Raw genomic sequence first — 20,118 nt, 5'->3', positions numbered from 1 at the left:
AAAGATGAGGATGAGGCAGTATCTCTTTCTCCAGTAAGTTTTGCAGTTTGAGATGGAAGAGCTTGAGGTGTATCGAAAGCACACGAACGCCACCGACAGACTGACTAGCCGTGGCTCCTTTTGTGTAGGGCTTTCTTTCATCTGTGTGAGTTTTCAGTCAAGTCTAGAAGGCAAATCTCAGTAGTAATTGCTGTATGCTCTCCAACTGGTGGGAAATTTCCACCGCATACTATACACACTCAAGCACAGGGCTCTCTTAGAAGCATGGTTTGGGAATTGGAATCTTTGAGGGCAACTAACGAAATGTCTATTCGCCGTCCACCAGTTGGAATACAGAAATCGCTTCTTACCACATTTCAGTCAGTTAGCCTGTCATTCGGTTGTTCAATCAGTTATCAACCCGTCTACAACTTATAGCTGATTTTATTGAGCAAATAAGAAAAAAAGTAATTGACGATCCACTGTCATCTCTTAATAGAATCCAAGTGCCATGCAAATCTTACGAGAATTTTCTTCAGCTTCAGAACTGCAGAGGTAAACCCGGTTTGCAGTAAAAAGTACCAATTGTATCAGGTTCATCTGACACTATACGAATTTGGAAAAACCTGAAACAGCAAAAAAAAGTAGTTGAAAACAAGCATTTTGCGCAACCTTACAGGGTATAAAAATCGCTTCAATGACTTGTGTTAAAAGTTGCGGAGAGCTCCTCGGCCTTGTAAAGTTTGAAATCGTATAGTTAAAGTGTAAGATGCCTCTTTGTGAACACCTCACCAGGAATGGATAAAATTCTGTTTGTTTTAAGATGACCAAATGAGTTGATTAAATATGCAAAAAAAGCACAGAGAGGGCAAAAAGGCACTTAGTTTAAGGAATTGTTGATAGCCAGATTTCTTAAAAGTTTCAAATGCCTCAGCTATGAACCACTTTGTGTACGTAGATTTTAAAATTGATCCCTTGATGTAACTTCCTTCATTTAAAGAGCATAAGGAGTGGAAAGGGGGCATAAATCTGCATACAGTTCCAAAATATTCCTGTGAAAATTGTGATACGTTGCAACCGAGTTTGCGGCTTGGGAAATTTTACAGTCCCTTTGCTACTCGCTTATCGCCACACCTAGTTACGAGTTGGTGGTGTGGTGTATCTAGGGTTGATTTTGAAGCATCGAACCAACTACTGCCTAATTATTCTGCTGTCACACAATCTCTACTTCTTGTTCTTCTTCACATACACAAAAAAGTGTGCTCATCCATTTAACAGACTCAAAAATGACGAAACACTTTAATTTGGTCGAGATGGGCATCGTCTGAGAATAAGTTAATGCGAATCCCCAAGAGGATTGGAGTCAAAAAAGTGCAGAATGGGTTTAATAATTTATCTAGCAAGATAAATGCTTCAACTTGATTTTTAAATTATCGGAGGCACAGAAAAGTTGGATCAATGCCTTGTCTGTTTGTCTGAGTGTTTCACTGAAGTCAGTAGGTCACTGAAGTAATCAACATACCTTCTACTACGATTGCTTGCTAAACACCTTATTTATTAAACATTTTTGAACGAATTTCGACTAATTTACATATTCAAAAAGTATTTTAACTCGCCATGCACCAAACACGTGATTCTTTGTTTTTTTTTCTTCTGGCTTGTGACGTACCGTGCTACGTCTAGCTTGCCTGGATTCGCCTTCAAAATTCAGACTTCATGCTTCTTTGCGGTGTTCTTCCGTAGAGCCCGAGCACAAACCATCCACTCTGATTGGGAAAAGGGCAACCTACAATTTGCCGAACAAAGTGAAAGCAAAGTAATGTGAGAGATTAAATGACAATAAGCTTCTCCCCATGTTGAATACACTCAATCTTATTACGTCAAGTAAATGATAGTCAGGTAGATTGATTCTTTGGCGAGGCTTTGCATTACCTGGGTATGATGATTAGGCCCCACTGTTCAAGCATTTTAACTGCAAAGTTTTACGGTATTGTGGGGGTAAAAATCCCACTGTCCTTGTTCATTAGGATCTCGAAAGTGATATATAACAATGCGAATTGTAGGAGAAAGCTTTTCCGCGTATTTCAATGCCTGCTTTCGTGATTAGCTCTTCTTCTTCTTGATGAACGCGGAGCGTCGATTAGTGATGTCATGTGATAAGACCTTTTTTAATTTATTCACTTCACAGTCTTTTTTTTAGGATTGTGCAGCTCTGTCATACCCGAATCCCAATAGTGTGTTGGCCAATTTCGTAAACCGGTAATACGTAAACTCTCGATCGTCCCATTTTCTCTCCTAAACAAGGGTAGTTCCCACTTAAATATGTCTGATTGGGGCTCCTTAATAGCCCCACGAATTAGAAAGGCAAAGCAAAAGCCATTCGAATGTTGGGGAATTAGCTGATGGTTTCGAACGTTGGAAGCAAACTCTGCCACCTCAAAGAATAGACTTTAGTTTGAATTATTTGGAAAGAGAATGCTTTAATGACTTCCTGATCTACCCTTATCTGCACTCCTTTTTTGTAACAATAGTGTTAAATAGAGGTCAACAATGAAGTAAGACTATCTTTCTCGGAAACATTTTGTACGATTTTAAGTTTTTAACTTTCAAATTGCTCTCTTTGTTGGCAGCACTCACTTTTGCCATTTTGTATGTATTACGTAAAATGCTCATAAAAAAGTAGGAGAGGGCTTTCAGTAATAACTACAGTCTCACCAAAATCTCCCACATCTCGTTAATTGAGAAAATGTTCTGGTTTAATGAGATTTCGCATTATCAGAGCAATTAAGGCTCTGGCTTTCTCTCACAGTGCTTCTGCTGCTAGGAGGGGGAAGTGCAGGCCCCCCATTTTGGGGGGATTAATTAAAGGCACCAGTAGTTGTGAGACCCATTAGTAGAGCCAATGGTACCCCAACCCGATCATTACTTGCTACCATAACTGCATTAGTAATAATGAGATTTAAGCAGTGGTGTTTGCCAAAACCCAATTTCTGAAAGTGCCACAATGAAGGTCTTGCCTCCTCCTTCCTGCTATATACATCCATTCACACCCTTTCTCGCCTTCTTAGGCCGAAGAAAATTCACTTAATTAGCTATAAAAATTCCTTTGTTTTTCTCTAATTTACTAATTGCTATCTTGACGAACTCTCAAAACCACAATTTTAGTAAAAATGGGACTTTTTGAGGTGCCTATTTTCTTTATTTATACAAAATGTGCCATCTGATTGGTAACTGTCAAATTGTTAAGAAAATTTATGTGAAAGTCATCTCGTAATTTCGCACGCCTATATTAGCTGTGGGTAAGATATAAACGGGAGTAAATCCTTCATCCAGTAGCCGTGACAAGTGTACAGGCAATTGACTTCCATGCTTTGTAGGATGACAACGCACTGGGAAGTCGGTGTGGACAGTGACAAATGGCAAGGGCTCAGCAATCTTTACGAGCTAACAGAAGCCAAGCCCCGCGGCCCTTCCGCAGCCCTCACTCTCACTCTTACTCCCTCTCTCTCTTCATCATTGTAGTTAATCCAATTAACTGAATTCCGAGAATTAGGCATTCGAAGCCTAATATGCTATTGGATCGGGCTAATTTGCTGGAGCCGTGGTAGTCACACCATCAGAGGTCATTCCAAGTGCTTATTAAAAATACGGAGGGAGGCCTCAGCTCGGTTAGTCAGAGTGAAGACGACCTACCAGCATGACGATGAAGCCGTGTGAGTTCTAACATTATGAATGGAAACAGTTTTTCTCCACTACTTAAGTAAACCCTCTCCACTCCGCATTGTACGGTGTGTTTTAGGCAAAGCACGCAGGCCGGAGCCGAGGAAACCCTCGAATGGATGTGAGTTTAGTAATGCGGAAATATTTTTTGGGTATTTTCTTATCGAATCATTTGACACCTTCTTCTTGACCCTTAATTTTTCCAGCACATGGAGATTTTCAATTTGCATTTGGAAGCAGGTTGAATTTAAACTCCAGATCTATTGTTCTGTTAGCTTTACAAATTTTCCCACCTCCTTTACCCATCGCAAAGCACTGCTTTTGCGTGAGAAAAGGCTCCATTTTGTTGGGTGGAGCTTTTGCGCTTCTCTCGAGATACCTGGCAATCCAAATTGGTCGTGTCAAACCTCCTCTATCACTGATTTTTTTTCCGTGTGCCAGAACCACCCTTGCCACTCAAGAGCATGTATTTTTGACACTTTACAGATGATATCGATAGATGGGTTGAAGAAAATGGAAGCCGTGAGTCTAAACTCCTTTTGCAAATAACACCACCTTGTGGAAGGACAAAGGCAAGACTTAGCCCTACCCCAATTTAACTAAAGCCTTACAAGTTCACAGCATTAATAAAGGGAATAGACCTAACCATTCACTCGACTGATCTCTGCTGCGCCATGCTGCCAACGCTAACCCTAACCAACAACTTCAGCGCCGTATCAACGCACACGTCAGATAGAACTTTAAGCAGCGAACGCTCCGCTAGATGAGGTGGTGTTTCAGGGTGTTTGAAAGGGAAACAGGTTCTTTGGATACATAACTTCGGTACTTCACCCCATTTTAATTCGTCACTTTTGTCAAGCCTTCGGTCACTCCGCGTCTGTTGCCGAATTTAACATTGAAGATTTATACCGAACCCTGAAACCACGACTAGCAATGCATTTCTGTGGAAGGCCACTAGAGGATTATTTACCACCTACATTGTAACCCTTGGGTCAGTGCAATTGCCTGTTGGGGCGTTGCACAAACTTATGATTTCCAGGTCAGGTGGACAATCACTTCTGTCAAGCCTTCGTGACAGTGGTCAAGCGCAGGCCACAAACAACCTGTACCGTGAACTTTACGCTTGCACTACTCTTGCTCCCTTAATTGTGTTGCTTTTGTGCAACGCCTTTTGAATAAGTGAGACCTTTTGGAATTTTTTTGGGGTTCTGCTAATTTAGCTTGTACCTACGAGATTTTACTGCGTGGTGGGTGCCGAAACTGCAGCACCTTACAAAATCTTGTCAAAACAACTTATGTCAACTGTCAATTTTGTTAGTTAAAAGCTGCTTTATGTGCAATAACTTTTTGAATTTACTTTTTTAACAAGTGCACTTCTCATTGTGAATGATTGTTAAGATGAACACCTTGAGTTATTGGCAGTATTTTCGTCACTGGTACGATAGTAAAATTTTCCTCACTTCCACGTGCTGCATTAAATGAATCCTTTCTTTTAGGGTGGCTCAAAAGGCTGATAAAATTTTTCTCTTGATTTCATTTGGTTTAACTTTAACTCTTCTTTAAAATATATTAGGCCATCATCATGGTCCCGACACCGTCCATCGAATGAGACGACATGATTACTCACCTTCTTCGAGTTCTTCAAGGCAAAACGGTTCGTCAAGGCTTTATTTAACTAAAAATTTTCCCCAAACAATATCACTAGCAGCTTTTCGCATCAAATATATCTTTTAAAACAAAGGATTCCCTCTTGTCTCGCCTGGTTGATGATCATGTTTCCACTGGCCACTTCTTGTCAATTATTTGGTGGATTAACTTATGCTTGGATGGTATATGTACAGTGTCGTCTATCGTGTGTAACTTAAAGTTTTCGTTAAGAAAGGATTATACTCTGATTCCTTTTATTTCCTTTTTTGCAATTTTAAGGGTTTTCTTGTCTTTGCCATTGCTTAGACCAGCATTCTATTAGAGGACATTGGATGAACCGTTAAGCAAACTCGATGCAAAAAAAGCATTAAGGAAGACACACAAAAGCGAATCTAAAATCAAGTCGTTTATATAATTGATTCAATAAAGACTGACTAATGGCATTAACAGTTAGTTTACTTTTGCTTGCCAGGTTTCCGAAACATTAAACACAAGGCACATTGCCCTCTCTATCGCTCCTCGTCGTCTTCATCATCGTCGTCAACTTCATCCAGTTCGTCTTCTGACCCAGGTTCTGCGCAAACCTCCTCAATTGACGCTATTACATAACTCAAACAAGCATAAGTAACCACCGCATTGTTTTATTCAGATTTCGTTCAAATGTTGAAACAGAGGCGTGAAGCACGAAACAAGTCTCGGCCTAGACGTGCTGCGTCTGCTTCTCCGGTTCCGCCGAAAGGTTGGTCTTTGCCACAACCTACGCAAAACACACATCTGTGAAAGTTTTTAAAAGCCGCATTGGCATCATCGTAGGTTGGAGTTGAGCTGGATTGCTTTGTGTCGGAATCATAAATTTTAATTCCCTTTCTCTTCACTTCGTCGACTGAGTTATAATTCGACTTTTTACTTCCTAGATCAAAATAATGTGATTAAGAGAAGACAACCCCTTAACTGCAATGACAAATTTCGCTCTCTTTGTGATAATTTAAAAGTAAACAGCGATAAGTAATGATTCAAACTAACGGATTCGACTTCCATTTAACTGCCATTAGTAGCACGATTAATGCATCAAATGGATTTGTTTTTATTATCGTCGCAAGAAGCCTTTAACTGTATTTAACTCCACCACTTCGAAAAAGGAGGGCGTCACCATCCGCATCATCATCATTGCAAAATGAATCGTTCATCAAGCTCATCGTCCTCGAGTTCGGAGTCCGTTTCACCTCGACAAAGTAATTTATCCGCCTTAGTTAAAAGCGTTATAACAAATGTGATTTAGTGCCTAATTTTTTTCATTTTTCTGCTTCTCCTCCACCGAGATTATTTTCAAGGCACTGAAAACTGATACTTTGGCTTCTAGATCGCTGTGCTGGGCGAAAGGGCAGCAAACCGAATCGCAATCCCATGCCACGTATGCCTTAAAACATTGATTGTTTGTTTCGTTTTTTTCTTTGGAAATTTGCAAACTTTGTCAAAGCATTCCACTGATAAGACAGCATTCAGCGCTTTGGCATTGGAAATGAAGTTGAATCGTCGGACTACTAAGTTGTCAATTGTTGTCGATCCCTGTAGCACCGCCACCTAATAAGCCCGTAAAGGCCAATAGACGTCGACCGCCTTCGTCTTCTTCATCAAGCTCCAGCTCCGGTACGATACGGGTTTGAGATACTTACTTGAGATTCACTTTCACCTGGCTTTGGGAGAGTTTGACAGTAGTGTTAATCAGTAGTAAATTAAACAAGTCTTCTCCTTCTATCCAGCCTTCATTTCCATGGAAATGTTCTCGTCTCTAACGCGAAAGGATTTTTTTTGCATTGAATTTGGCTTGCTTGTCTAAAACAGTACAAAAACCATGACGTAAAGTAAGCATCATGGAGCGCTATTTGCAGACACAGTTACTACACTGTTTATGTCTTTTGGGTCGCTAATTTAGTTTGATTTTTGAAGGTCCTGTCCCTACGTGACGAGTTCTTGTGCTAATTCTCTCTGTAGACTCAGACCGTCGCCACAAGCATATTAAGAAGGTCACCAAAAACAAGTCTCAAACTCAGCCTTACATGAAAGGTAAATTGAATTCACCTCGGAGAACTGAACGATGAGGGTCTTACACGCATTTATAATCAATGGTTTTACCTCCCATACTATATTTACCTTTCCTTTTTGGGAAGCAAACACGTCTTTCGGCGCCTAGATTTAACCACCCCGCTATAGTATTAAGTTTTTCTTACCCTTTAGAGAAGTCTTCCAAGTCCCACTCAAGGGGGAAGCAGTAAAGCTGGAAATTTCCTTATCAAAGCAATGAAATTTATTCAAAAACCTGGTCTACCCTTGCCGTTGCTTATATGGAAATTCTAGTAATAAATAATCCAGTTGGTTGTGTACCCCTGTCTTTTTTTGATTTTAAAACAACAAATGGACTAATAAAGAGTGAATTATACACCGTATTTAAACAAACAACGTTCCAAGTTAAGTAAGTAATTCATGCTAATTCTTAAGCTTTACACGTTTGTGAATCTTCAAAATTGTTAAGTTGGAAGATGATAATGTGCCGTACTATTTTAATCTAGTGTAAGCATTGGAAGGATACAAAAAATCGGTCATAGCTGGAATATTTCAGTTCATAAAAGGTCTATTTACTAATAAAAAATTTTTTCCTTCAAGACGATGCAAACCCAATGAAATGAGGAATTCGCCTGTACTGCTCTTTTGAATCTAAGTGTGAGCTTTAATTTGGCCAGGAAGCGTAACGATTAGGGGCTGTGAGGCTAAACTTCATACAAGAAAAAATTTTTCTTTGTCGTCAGAATAAATATAAATCAATCGTTTCCAGATTTAGATAATGTTTCTGTCTCTAATGTTAATTTCTAGATTCAGTTGTTTCTATTTACCCGAATAAAATCTGATGGTACGTAGATGGCATTTTGCGTTCATTAATCTTTTAGTATTGTGTTTAAAAGTTGTTCATTCTAATTTAAAGCCATTCTTGAGTGAAAGACGTCAATTATTTATCTCCCTTGTTGTGGTAACAACGTTGATCCGAAGGTCGTGCAGCATAAAGCGATAACATTTTAAAAATTGATCCATACAGATAAGGAGGTTAGGTGTTTGCACTACTTATATCTCTATCAAAGATACCACACAGAATCTTGTTTGTGTAGGTAGGTTCTTGTAATAAAACCGCTGCACAGTTTTGACCATGTGTATATGTCACTAATGCAGTCGTAATGGAAACTCCTGCCTCAAGTCTCTAAACATAGGGGGAGGGAAGCCTTTCGTTAATTTGCCATTAATCAACCGAGGATATTTCACCTTCTGATATAACTGCAAGAGATTGGCACTTGTTTCGGTCACAATCTTTGTGTCACAGTGGCTTTCCTTGCAAGTCTCATTGGTTAGCAACTCCCCAGCCCTTCTCTACAGAGAGCTGATCAATGCAAAAGGCAGATCGGACTCCTTGGTTTTTCGAAATTTGGAACAATTAAGCCTCTAGTTTGAATGATACGCTCTGCGATTTGGCGATATGACTGCACCTTAAGAGCTCTGAGTAAAACCAAGCTCAAAGTAAAGTCGGATTTGTCATCTTAATTAAGTCAATTAGCGAATAACCTGTTAATCATTGCCCTCAAGAAGTAAAAGTTCTGCCCTATCCTAAAGTGCATCCACTTTGAAGCAATTGTTACCCCTCATTCTTCTTTCACAATAAACTTTCTTCATAAACATTGTTTTAGAGAACAAAAGGACACTGCCACCCTTTGTTTTAATGCACAAATGATTGAATATGCTTCATCTCTACTACTTAATAAAATTTGCATATACGCATTAGACTTTGCACTTCATTGAACGCTAGATTGATATTGATGGCATGCATACCTTTTCATTTGTACTGTTCTCATCGATCACAGTGGCGCTATTTCATAAAATTGTAAATCAAATCACAAAAATCTCGTAAGATAAGATCCCATGACTTCGTGAAAGTCGTAGTGATAATTTCGCTTTGGAAAATCCGCCCAAAAACCTCACCCTCGCAAATACGTACTACTCCTTCGTGAAAACCGCGAAAACAGTTCTCTTAGAAACGGAGTCGATTCAAGGATTCATCTAGTCTCCTCAAGTTTTAACGAATGAATGATTTATGACTGGTAAAACACCATATTCAATATGCCAATTGGATTGCCCGCGTTGTAACAAACAATTTGGAGAACAGACTTTCCAAAAGGTTTAGTCACTCTCTTGTAGATACTTGTACTAATTTGCTTGCAACCTTCTTACTCTCTTATCACACTAAAATCACTAATTAAATCGCACCGCACTTTAAGTGCCCCTTCATTAGCATGACTGTGTCAATCGGCGTAGCCGCTTGATGCATTACACGAGGTGATCTCCAACGCAATGTCCTTCATTGGCAAGCCAGTAATTTATTTGTCCCACAAAAATCCTGCAATCGGTTGAAAATGGTTTATAAAGCCAAATCGTAATCGGGGTTTAAAAAAACACTATCGGTAGCCGACCGGCACACGCGGTCAATCATAGACACGGTGATTGGGCTGTCAAAGAAGTTGATCAGGGCAAGTAAATTTACTCTAACTCCGGCAACTGATGGCTTTTCGTTTACACCGAGGAGCGCACATTACTTGTGATATCTCTCGAATTTACTCCAGGTTTCTCACATTCGGAGCGGTTGATTTACTGCTCCATCATATTTTTTCGGTGCCAAAAGTTAACTCAAATAAAATGAGAGGAGTTTTATCAGAAGATTTATTCGGAAAGGATAGAATGACCCAAAATTGTCTGTATTGGCACAAACGTAAGCAGAGTTAAGGTGGTTTATTCCAGAACTTGAAAATGACTGAATGTTTTCAGCCTGAAATGCATGAAAGGGCATAAAATTATGACTGCTTCCATAGAAGGCAAAATGGTTATTTCCGCATCAACTCCAAAAGCGTTAAATAGCGTTAGCTTCCACAGATTTGGCATGATTTTCATGCTTCCACCAACGACACCCTAGTATAACAAAAACCACTTTGGTCGCTTCAAAGGAGAGCACGGTATTCATCAAACGCAAGGTCAATTTGTCTGTAATTCTATTGGTGGGGGAGATAGCCAAAAAATTGGTACACCGCAAATACGTGTGCTGTTAGACTGCACATTATCGCCTTCCGTGACTCCGGTAAACATCAGTGAATGCGTTGTTTCCGTGGCACGGAGGTTAGTAAGGCGCAACACAAAAAACTCACGAAAATAAAGCGCGTTAGTAGGAAGGCCGATTTCCCATACGAATTCTATCAGCTGCATTTAAAAGGGTGAACGATGCTAATTCTCACTTTTTTTTTATTAATTGGTTTCATGGAGAACTGCAAAAAACACTACTTACGCTCGTAAATCGCATGGTCGGGCGGAGCGACAAATGTGCCTAAAGCAAAAAGACAATCCCATGGACCGAGTGAGCAGTTTGTTGGCCAAGTGATAATTATAGCTTCAGTGAATGATTCCGTAGACAGATTTCAAAATCTGATGCGTCGAGATTGCGGGAGCGAAGAAAACACTACAGATTTGCTTAGCAAATCAACCTTATAGAATTCAGTATGCTCTTCTTGTAGAAGTGATGAAAGGAAATGTTCAAATTCAACGACCACATTTGAAACATAAATCTGCCCCAGAAATAAAAGAAAAATTGATGTTGGAAGTGGATATATTTCCACCATCCTTTGTCGCCGCAGATCTGTGGAGGCACATCGTCAGCTCCACCAACAAACCATGCGTTTTGAACCAGGCGTAAGTTTTGTTTTCTGCTCCCCTCGATTCCGTGCTCTCCCGGTGATACATTATAAACAGTTTATCTGCGGATCTTGTCGAACTTTACCTTATTTAAGGGCATTTTAATTATGCAATTTAGAAAGTGCCCAAAGAAAAGCAAAAACAAGGCGAATGAGGCACTGCTAACTCTCGGTTACGGTGTTCGGCGACCAGCGCAATTAATATTTAGCAACATACACACAGGTTGGTAGTCAATGCGAAATGGGGAAAGTTGAGGTGTTAGGGCAGCGCCAGAGCCGCATCCGCTGCTCCGCTCTGGTCTGCATCGTCACTCACTGGCGGGATATAGGAGAAGATCGGGTTTAGGATACACTAAGGTGAAGAAGTGAAGAAACAAACACTTAAACTCTTTCCTCATTACGGGCGCACACACGCACACACTCCGCAAACCATTTCAGTCATTAAAAATTCAGACACAGGAAGGAGGGATCCCGCCTTCTTGTACGTATGCAAATGTTAAAACGGTAATTTTCAGGCAATTTGGCTTCTATGAGGAGTAGCTTTAGGCACGCATTGAAGGAATGCTTAGTATGAGGAACGAGCGAGAGAGAAAGAGAGAGGCAGTGGTCAAACGCTTCCACGCACAGCGAGTTAAGTAAAACAGAGAGTCATTTCTTTACCATTGTCATCGGAATACACGAGATTATGCTTCCGAATCACGTCTTCCTCGGTAAAAAATCCATCTATTTAAAATTATAATTTGACTTTAATAAACCACACTGACAAACAACTCTGCATGTCAAAAGGAAATAGCTTGTAAGTCTACTGGCGCGGGCTCTTCCCTTCACATGGATGCGATTAGTGTAGATGATGCATGCATTAACTATTTCATCTCTAACGTTAAAACAAGGCGCATTCAACCAATCCAAGTTGAGAAATTAAATGAGATCTTCTGCGACACTATTTCTTAACTTGACTCTATTTTTATAATTCTTAACGTTTTAAGAGCTCTCCACCAAGACACACTATGTCCGCCTGAAAAATACCGAGGTTGAAACGCTTTATTTTTTTTAAAAAGCAAAAACGGGATTCGTGAATGCTTTTCCAATTTGTTAATTGCCAGCAGTTTAATGCCGCTAGGAATAGGCGGAAATAATTCCCTATTTTTAATTTTCAAGAAGCCGTTCCAAATGTGGAGGAACTATATCGCTCGATTGTGAAGTGTTGAAGCAGTTGGAGTTTGAAATTCGTACAGAAGGCGCAGCTTTAAGCCAGTTGGAGACGATGTGTTGATCTTTAAGTAGAAGGTCTTGCAAACGAACAATTTTCACATTCCAGTGATTCCTTCAATTATGATTTCCGATTTATTAATGATCAACCTGGCACTGATTCAACGTCACAAAGTGAGTGAATAATGTGAGTAGCGCAGTTGCGTTGTAAACCACACCTAAGTGACAACTGCACTGCCTGTAGATTTGACAAAGTAGATAAAGCCCCAAGCTGCTAAACATTCGCAAAAAAGAAAGTTAAAATATAAGCAAGTGGATAACTAGTCACTTACTTCCAGGTGGCCCAGGTTGAATTTCAGTGTTCACTGGAAAAGTGAAAGACAAAGAACTTCATGTACTGGTCTGTGAATCACTCTCGACTGTTGATTTCATCTCGCATCTCTTTCTTACCTCCACGAAATCGGCCATTTATGTACGCTAAAATGAAAAAAGCACTACCTTGAGGACGACTTTAACCCCAAAAAGGGCGAGAATTTTGTAAACGGCGGAATTTTCTGGCTTCTAAGGTCTGTTATCCTAATTTACATTTATGTATCTTTTGGAGGTGGAAGGGTAGCTTACAAGACGAGTGTTCTGTGCATTGACCTGAAATTTTAAAACAACTTGACATTTTCATGCGGTACTCTGAGTGGTCTCTAGAAATTCATTTGGTCTGCCACCAGACATCTCTTTTGAGTTGGAAGAAAGCTATTAAAAACACCAGTTCCTCATATTCAACACTGCGCAGGACTTATAAAGAGCCGAATATCTCCTGATTCTTTCGTCTTACTTCAAAGCTTAATTTGATGCGATGTGGGGTTTACCACCCTTATGCTGTGCTGTTATATTGGACCGCAGTCTAGTCACCCAAACATTGGTGAAATTCTTGTTCGTTTTGCATTTAAGTTGATTTTTAGATATTATTACAATAATAGGTAGACTTTCAGGCGTTTAAACTGCCTCATCGGTAATAAACCTACATGGCATTTGTGCACGAGGTGTTTTGCATCGATGGTACCGGCCTGCAAAAGTGGAATGATCAGTGATAACTCGAAATTACAGTTGTTTCTTACAAGGGTTTCCGAAATTCACTGTTATGTTGTAAGTTTTATAGCGCTTCTTAAAATGTTATAGATTCCCTTTCCCCCAAAATTGTAATCACCAATAGAATGAGTAGAAAGTCGAGTAGCATTGATAAGTCAAAACATCAGGTGAATGATCCCTTTAAAACCTTCCGAAAAGAGTTAAAATGGACTCGTTATGTTAAATAATTATTTAAAAATATGCAGGGCGATATAAAAAAGCGTAGCTGATTGACTGAGCAGAGGGAGCAAAGCACATTCGTCAAAGCCTGGGACATGGCACGGCTACATGGTGATTTTTAACGTAAATAAGGTCAGTTAAATGAAGAGCTGCTCCAGACAGCAGAAAGTTATCCATTATATTGGCATGGTTTAAAGAGACAAGCGCGCTGCCCTGTTGTCATGACGAGTACGTGATAGGTGTAACCGAGCTCATTCGCGTTACAGTCTGAGCAAAGCGGGGTACACGGGGCTAGAAAACATACGTTGAGCTGGCTTCTTCTGTGATTTCCCTGGGGTGCATGATGGTGAGGCTTTATTTCAACAAAAAAAGTAAGCTGAACAGGTGTTTGACGAGCAAGGGTTCTGCATCTCAAAACCTGTGGGGCTATTATAGGGATGAGAAACTTAAGCATAGACTTGTCGGGATTAGGGAATACACTTTGAATGCCGCAGTTTTTTAAGTTTATTAGTAAAAAATTGTCTCGTATTTAAAATACTTGATCCCATTGAATAATATCTACCAACAAATTTGTACTCCAAATAGCGAGAACAATCATAATACCGATTTTGAATAGACTAAGTTCAACAGCATGCAACTTACCCAGGCTTTGAGCTGCGAGTACCTTCTTTTCTCGAATATCTACACATTGAAATAGGCATTAAAGAGGGAAGAATGATGTATTATTTCCATTGAATTGTAATGAACGACTTACTGTCTACCGGTCTATGGCATACGGAGCAACGATTTCCTACATGAATAATTCAAATATTAATATGTGGTAATTTTCCCCTTTAAATTAGGCTAAGCATTTAGATTCGATCTATATAGTCAGCATTCAATCCCTATTGCGCCTACCATCTAGTTAGGGTGCTTAACAAGTCGACATGGTTGGTCAAACATTTTGTTCTACATGCATGGATGCTCAGGCAGTTGTTTCCTGACGTCAGTTCAAGCGTTAAAATATTAGGCCTCAACTCTGATGTACTACACATAGAATTGTGATATTGCATTACTTCTCCTATTCCGCTATCAAGTAATATGATAATTTGTCTTCAAATGTGTTTTCTCAGTTTCAAAATCAATGTGATATTTTTCCTTTTATCAGTAAAAATTACTCACTTGACTTTCCTTTCGATGACCTTTCATCTAAAAAGGCAATAGTGGCGTGCACAACATTTCTAATATTCAAGCAAACAATTATTAGGGGTTACACTTTAAAAAAGGTTCTTTTGTACTAGTAATTATTACCCAGAATGTTGTTTAAGCCGTCCAGGGAATGCAAGCATTCGAAAAGTCCTGGGATTTATCCCTAAGTCGAACTGGATAGTTAACGAGTATAAATTACAAGTAGCAACGCATTTTAGACTGGTGGTAATGTGGTACATAAAGTCGCCTTAAGACCATATTTCCATCAATCAGTACACCTGAGCCACGATACTGTTGACTCTCCTGGGTTTTTGCATAAATTACAGCGCCATCTAGCTGAAATCCCTTAGTGTATTGAGTAAAATTGGATGTTTTGGCACCTTTTCTTCGGGGTGAAACACATTCCCGGTTTCTGCTTCGGTCCGGAGCTGAAAGGCACATTGAGTTCACCTCGTCAAGACCATATCTTATAAAAGTAAGGTAGGCTGTAATAGTAGAAAGTGCTTTAATTTGCGCAACTGCTTAGGAATTCTCAGTTTTTCCTAAGAGAAAATTTTTTTGTAAGTCAGATGCTGCTACCTCACGGGAACTCTGACTTACAGCAAGTTGATGATGACAACGACGGGGCCGAAAATACGGAGGAATCGCAATCGCATTCTAAGGGGCGAAATATTTTGCCATTTTAATAATAAGTTTAGGCAATAAAGTTACCCAGTCCTTGTAAATTGCACTTACTCTCTCTTCGGCCTCGACTCCTTGATTTATCATTCTCTAGAATACAAGGGCATTTAAAATTTGGATAAGTTTAATTTAGGAAATAGCTTTCACACTTTTTAAAAAATGATGAGAAGTTGTTAATTCGTGCATTATTAGGTCGTAGGAATTACACTGATTTTTAAGTTTAATGAAGTTGCTATTCATATTCATGCGTTGGTATGTGATATTACGCGTCTGCTTCAGGTAACAATCTATGAAAAAAAGTATGGAACAAGAGTAACAGAATCCTAACATTATCCATTTTTGAATGGGTGACAGCGTTGGAAATACTTACGCTTTTTCGAGCTTCTTGCCTTTGAGCCTTAAAATATTTAAAAAATTGAGATTGTTTAGAAACTTGAGTGATTATTTGTACTTGTTTTTTTCATCTGTGCCTGAAGTGTGTTGAGACGCAGTGCTTGCTCATTGTGACAATCTCTGTCAATTCCACGCATGAAGTCAGCTATCGCAACTGCAATGGGCATTCACCACTACAGACTACCACAGACTTACGAGTGACTTTTTTCGTCAGTATCACCCATACAAGTCTTAAATTTGGCTATCGCCACACCGTCACACCCTGCTAGAACCCATCCATCCACCTTTGAAAGTGACACTACTGACGTAGTTGGGAATTTACTTTTACACGCACTGAAAGTCTGTATGACTACGTTTGGTGTCGCCTAAATGAACGCTTGAAGTAGCTGAAGTAACTTTTCACCAAAATGTAGCAGCAATATGCAATTTTGGCCGCTATACTCTAAGGAATTTGCTATTTCAGGGCAGTATTATGTACTCCCAAATTGAAATTTAACAATTTTTAGAATCAACTATACTGTCACAAGGAGTTAGAGTGGCTGAAATCTAGTGTTTTGCAACACAAATCGGTTTCTGAAATCTACCACTAATGACATTGAGGTGAAAGGAGTCGGGGCGTTGTCTGGGTGCTAAGACTCATGACAACACAGCTTTTCTAAGCACCCAACTTACTTTTTACCTTAATCACTAAGTAGGTGAAGATAAAATTTTATAAGAGCTAATCACCTCTATTGCAATCATTACTCGTGAAGGTGAAGACAAGAATTCTACGATGTGGAATTATGTGAGTAGTTTGGTTGAGGAGAATGCGAGACAAGAGATTGCATGGACATGGCGTAAATAGCTTGTCTTCTGCATCACGCAGATCAAAACCACCAACTTCGACTTTTGATCAGTGAAATAGAGCCTAATTAGATGATTAAGGTTTAGTGTTCACTGTTTGCATTCATCGGTTACTATTACCAGATCATTTTAGTTCAAGGTTTAGCTTATCAACGGCATTTATTGCTGTGTCCACGTGGGTGTCTAGACCTACGTTGGCGAGCGTCGGTGTAATCGTAACTTGAGCTACAACATCCCGAAGACGAGGTGCTGGAGTAATCGTTTATGGTTCCACCACAACTACTGCAGTGGCAAGTGCTGCTGCTGCTACCGGAGCAGCTGGACGAGTCACTGTCAGAGTCCAGACTCAGGTAATCTGGCTCATCTCCTGTAAAGGAAATAATCCCATTAATACTACATAACAATACCTATGTCACATATACTTGAAGCCATAAATTTTCTCACTTAAGTTCGATTACCATAATTAGGATGAAGTAAAACAGGTTAGAAATAGACAAAATAAAATAAAGAAATAGATATTGCACTAGGCTAGAAAAAAAATTTTAGACCCCGGTGATTGACAGAGCCCTGGGAGAAAAGACGTAAACGCACCCTTCCCATTTCAGCAATAAAAAGAGATTTGTAAATTATCTCGCCAAAAGTTTTTCTTTTTGCTTCAAAATGATTACACGAGACATATTAATGTGGCTATTTGATGAAGGCGGTAGCACTACTTTGACCTATTCGCCCCATATTAAGTAGCGGTGATTTTTGCCACTAAGAAAATCTAGCCTCCCTTGTGTGTCCAAAGTTGACCAACTCTAAAGTACTATGAATGTATTTAACTTCTTAATGATAATGCTTATAATCTAGTCTCTCAAAATGCTTCCACTTTGGTGATTAGAGCTGATGACACGAGGTTGCGTGACTCAAAAAGGTTTAACTAGAAGTGTTCATTTTACTTAGCTTCATCAGACTCTTTTTTTCCCATAAAGCTATTGTTTATCTACTTGTCTCAAATGAAGTTAAATTCGTAGGGTCTATCTATGCATAAAATCGTTTGTCATCTTACTTAGTGATGGCCATCCTTGGTTCCGCTTCTGCATTCCAGGGCGGTACTGCATCCCCGTTTCTATAGCACCAAAAAAAACGAGCACAAGGATTAGCTGGAGTAATTTCACAATGTTTAAGAAAGCGTCAGTAGTTTGGCGCGGTGCAAGACTAGTCTCCTAGCCTAACCCGCGATGATCGATGTCATGTGCGGAAAAAAACGACATTGCAGAGATTTTACTTATTTGATTAACAGGCATTTTGGTGACGTTGACTGCAATTATGAAGTGTGTTTGCCTTCGCATACGAAGAAAACACAATTAGGCGGGAAATGTAACAATACTCTTGCGTTGGTCATAAAGTTTTAACTAATGTTGCATCCGCTTTTGGGGGTGTATGCGTTTTTACATTCTCGCTCCTTTCCCTAACGCAAGACAAGGTCTCGAATCAAGCCTACGAGGTATGCGAAAAGTGACCCTTTGGTGTACCTTTGAGTAAACCAGGTACTTCACTCAGTTTTGCATACCTGGCGCTTTTTTAAGAGGATGCTCAAGGTGGGTAACATGGTAAGCCGATCGGCACTTAAAGTGCAGTATTACACTCTCTCACCGTCTACCATAAATCTTAAGCCTGATTCTCGATTTCAAGTACAGTCTTTGGAGAGATGTGCACACAATATGATGTTTAAAGCGTTTTGGCGCCTTGAGAACCTTGATTTTAACAATCTTAAAGTGCTACTTTTCTTATTTTTAAAATTGACAATTAACAATTAACTCACGATTTTTCGACCCAGGGACCGGCATATAAACCATTCCTAAATACAAAACAGTGAAGTTTTCAGCATTTCATGATTCCGATTTGAGTATTTCGTAAAGTATATTACTTATCCGAGTTTTTGCTTAAAGTGTCAAATTAAGGAGGGGGAATGAGGTGTTACAAGATTCCCACTTCTTTTATGGGTTTTATGTCAACTGAGTGAACCAATGGGTAGTGGAGAAGGTTTCGAACTGAAGGGACTCGGTGTAACTCACGCTGCGGGTACATCGGTGTCCGTGTATGCGCCGACGCTGACCATTGTTTGGATGATGGGCCTAGAGTAGCAACATATGTGGAACATGAGTCGTGGATATCGTAGACTGATGGGTCAGTAAAAGTGGACTGTCACTAACTGATGGTTAGAGTCCAATTTAATGTTGCCTAAAAATATCCAGCTTTGAAGCAAATTTACTGCAACCTATATCACATTAGGAACGAATGACCGTCAACAAATGACAACCGAATGCTGGGCTATGTCTGTACCAACCCTGTTTAAAGTAAGCGGCCTTTCTAAATCCAAATTCTGCTATTCATTTGAAGGCCTAATGGAAGAGGAAAGCGAACTTACTGCATGGTTGTGCAGTCTGCTCAGCCGCGACTTTAGCTGCAAGCTCCCGATTTCTGTTATAGTCTGAAAATTCCTTGGGTGTTAAATTTATACTCCTCTAGTAGACTATCTTTTGCAACTAGAGAAATGCCTCGGTAGTTAAAGCAATGTAAACATTTAAATTAATAGCTCTTTCGAAATTGTGAAATCTAGCTTCAAGTTATTACCCTAGTCTCAACTTATTGTCGTTTAAAAATTGTAAGCTTTCTGCTAAATGAAAGGCATTACGGAAATCAAGAACGCGGGTAAGGAAGTGCCTTTCTTTACACAAGAAAGTAGGGGAAGAGGACAAGGGTATTTGGAGATCCTAAGCGTATTCACTGAACTCACTGTTCACAACATAGTTCCCGTAATCGTCTCTATATTCATCCCCCATGCTTTCGAGGAGCCGCTCACTTGAATAGTGATGGCGTCTACCATCTGTCCTTAATCGAAGGAGGCATCATTATGAGGTGCCTTGCGTGCCTACCTTCTGATTGGTCGAGGTGGGAGGGTTACTCTTCTTGTAATTAGCACCGCGGCTCCAAATGTGCGTGTGAGCACACGCAGGCCTCTGACAAAAAGTTTGACGCGGCCCTCCTACTGATCCTATTGCCGAATGCGGTTATTCGCAGTTCACGCAATTCCACCTTTGCATGTGTGTGTGTGAGCGTCTACGAAAATGCCAAAATGATTTTAAACTTAAATAAGCTACTTTTGGCATGTACCATGCACCACTTTAATGGTCATTTCCTCATTCTATAAACAAGTATTCGTTCTTCATCGTCCACTGCATTATGACAATTAAGTTGTGTGCTGCTACTGATTCGTTAACTACGGTGTTAATTTGCTCTAAGTTATAACTGCTAAGAACATTTATTAAAAAAATTCCAAACGCAAAAAAAAAACGTTAAAGAACCAATACAATTTAGGCGACCTAACCTATTAGCT

The 20,118-nt window shown here is 39.7% G+C and overlaps 2 protein-coding genes across 2 annotated transcripts; one reads left to right on the top strand and one right to left on the bottom strand. All coding sequences in view use genetic code 11, as the record gives it.

Annotated features, from left to right (window-relative positions):
- Positions 1–3,676: 3,676 nt before the first annotated feature.
- Positions 3,677–7,619, top strand: EGR_04090 (hypothetical protein; the record flags this gene model as incomplete). Its single annotated transcript, XM_024493339.1, has 10 exons — positions 3,677–3,692; positions 3,779–3,820; positions 5,273–5,353; positions 5,819–5,917; positions 5,996–6,085; positions 6,486–6,578; positions 6,707–6,757; positions 6,919–6,993; positions 7,339–7,410; positions 7,582–7,619. 10 exons carry the CDS (start codon positions 3,677–3,679, stop codon positions 7,617–7,619), a joined length of 657 nt encoding a protein of 218 aa, XP_024352253.1.
- Positions 7,620–10,170: 2,551 nt separating this feature from the next.
- On the bottom strand, positions 10,171–19,564 carry EGR_04089 (hypothetical protein; the record flags this gene model as incomplete). Its single annotated transcript, XM_024493338.1, has 17 exons — positions 10,171–10,207; positions 10,714–10,756; positions 12,662–12,694; positions 12,780–12,806; positions 13,349–13,390; positions 14,274–14,312; positions 14,386–14,421; positions 14,793–14,819; positions 15,420–15,476; positions 15,555–15,590; positions 15,871–15,897; positions 16,930–17,103; positions 17,788–17,847; positions 18,544–18,579; positions 18,797–18,856; positions 19,150–19,212; positions 19,519–19,564. The coding sequence occupies 17 exons, from the start codon at positions 19,562–19,564 to the stop codon at positions 10,171–10,173; spliced, it is 843 nt and encodes a 280-aa protein (XP_024352252.1).
- Between the last annotated feature and the right edge of the window lie 554 nt (positions 19,565–20,118).

Source organism: Echinococcus granulosus (genome assembly GCF_000524195.1).
Source record: "Echinococcus granulosus chromosome Unknown EG_S00024, whole genome shotgun sequence".
NCBI lineage: Eukaryota > Metazoa > Platyhelminthes > Cestoda > Cyclophyllidea > Taeniidae > Echinococcus > Echinococcus granulosus.
Note: the sequence above shows the minus strand (reverse complement) of the source record. Positions and strands in the feature narration are given on the sequence as shown.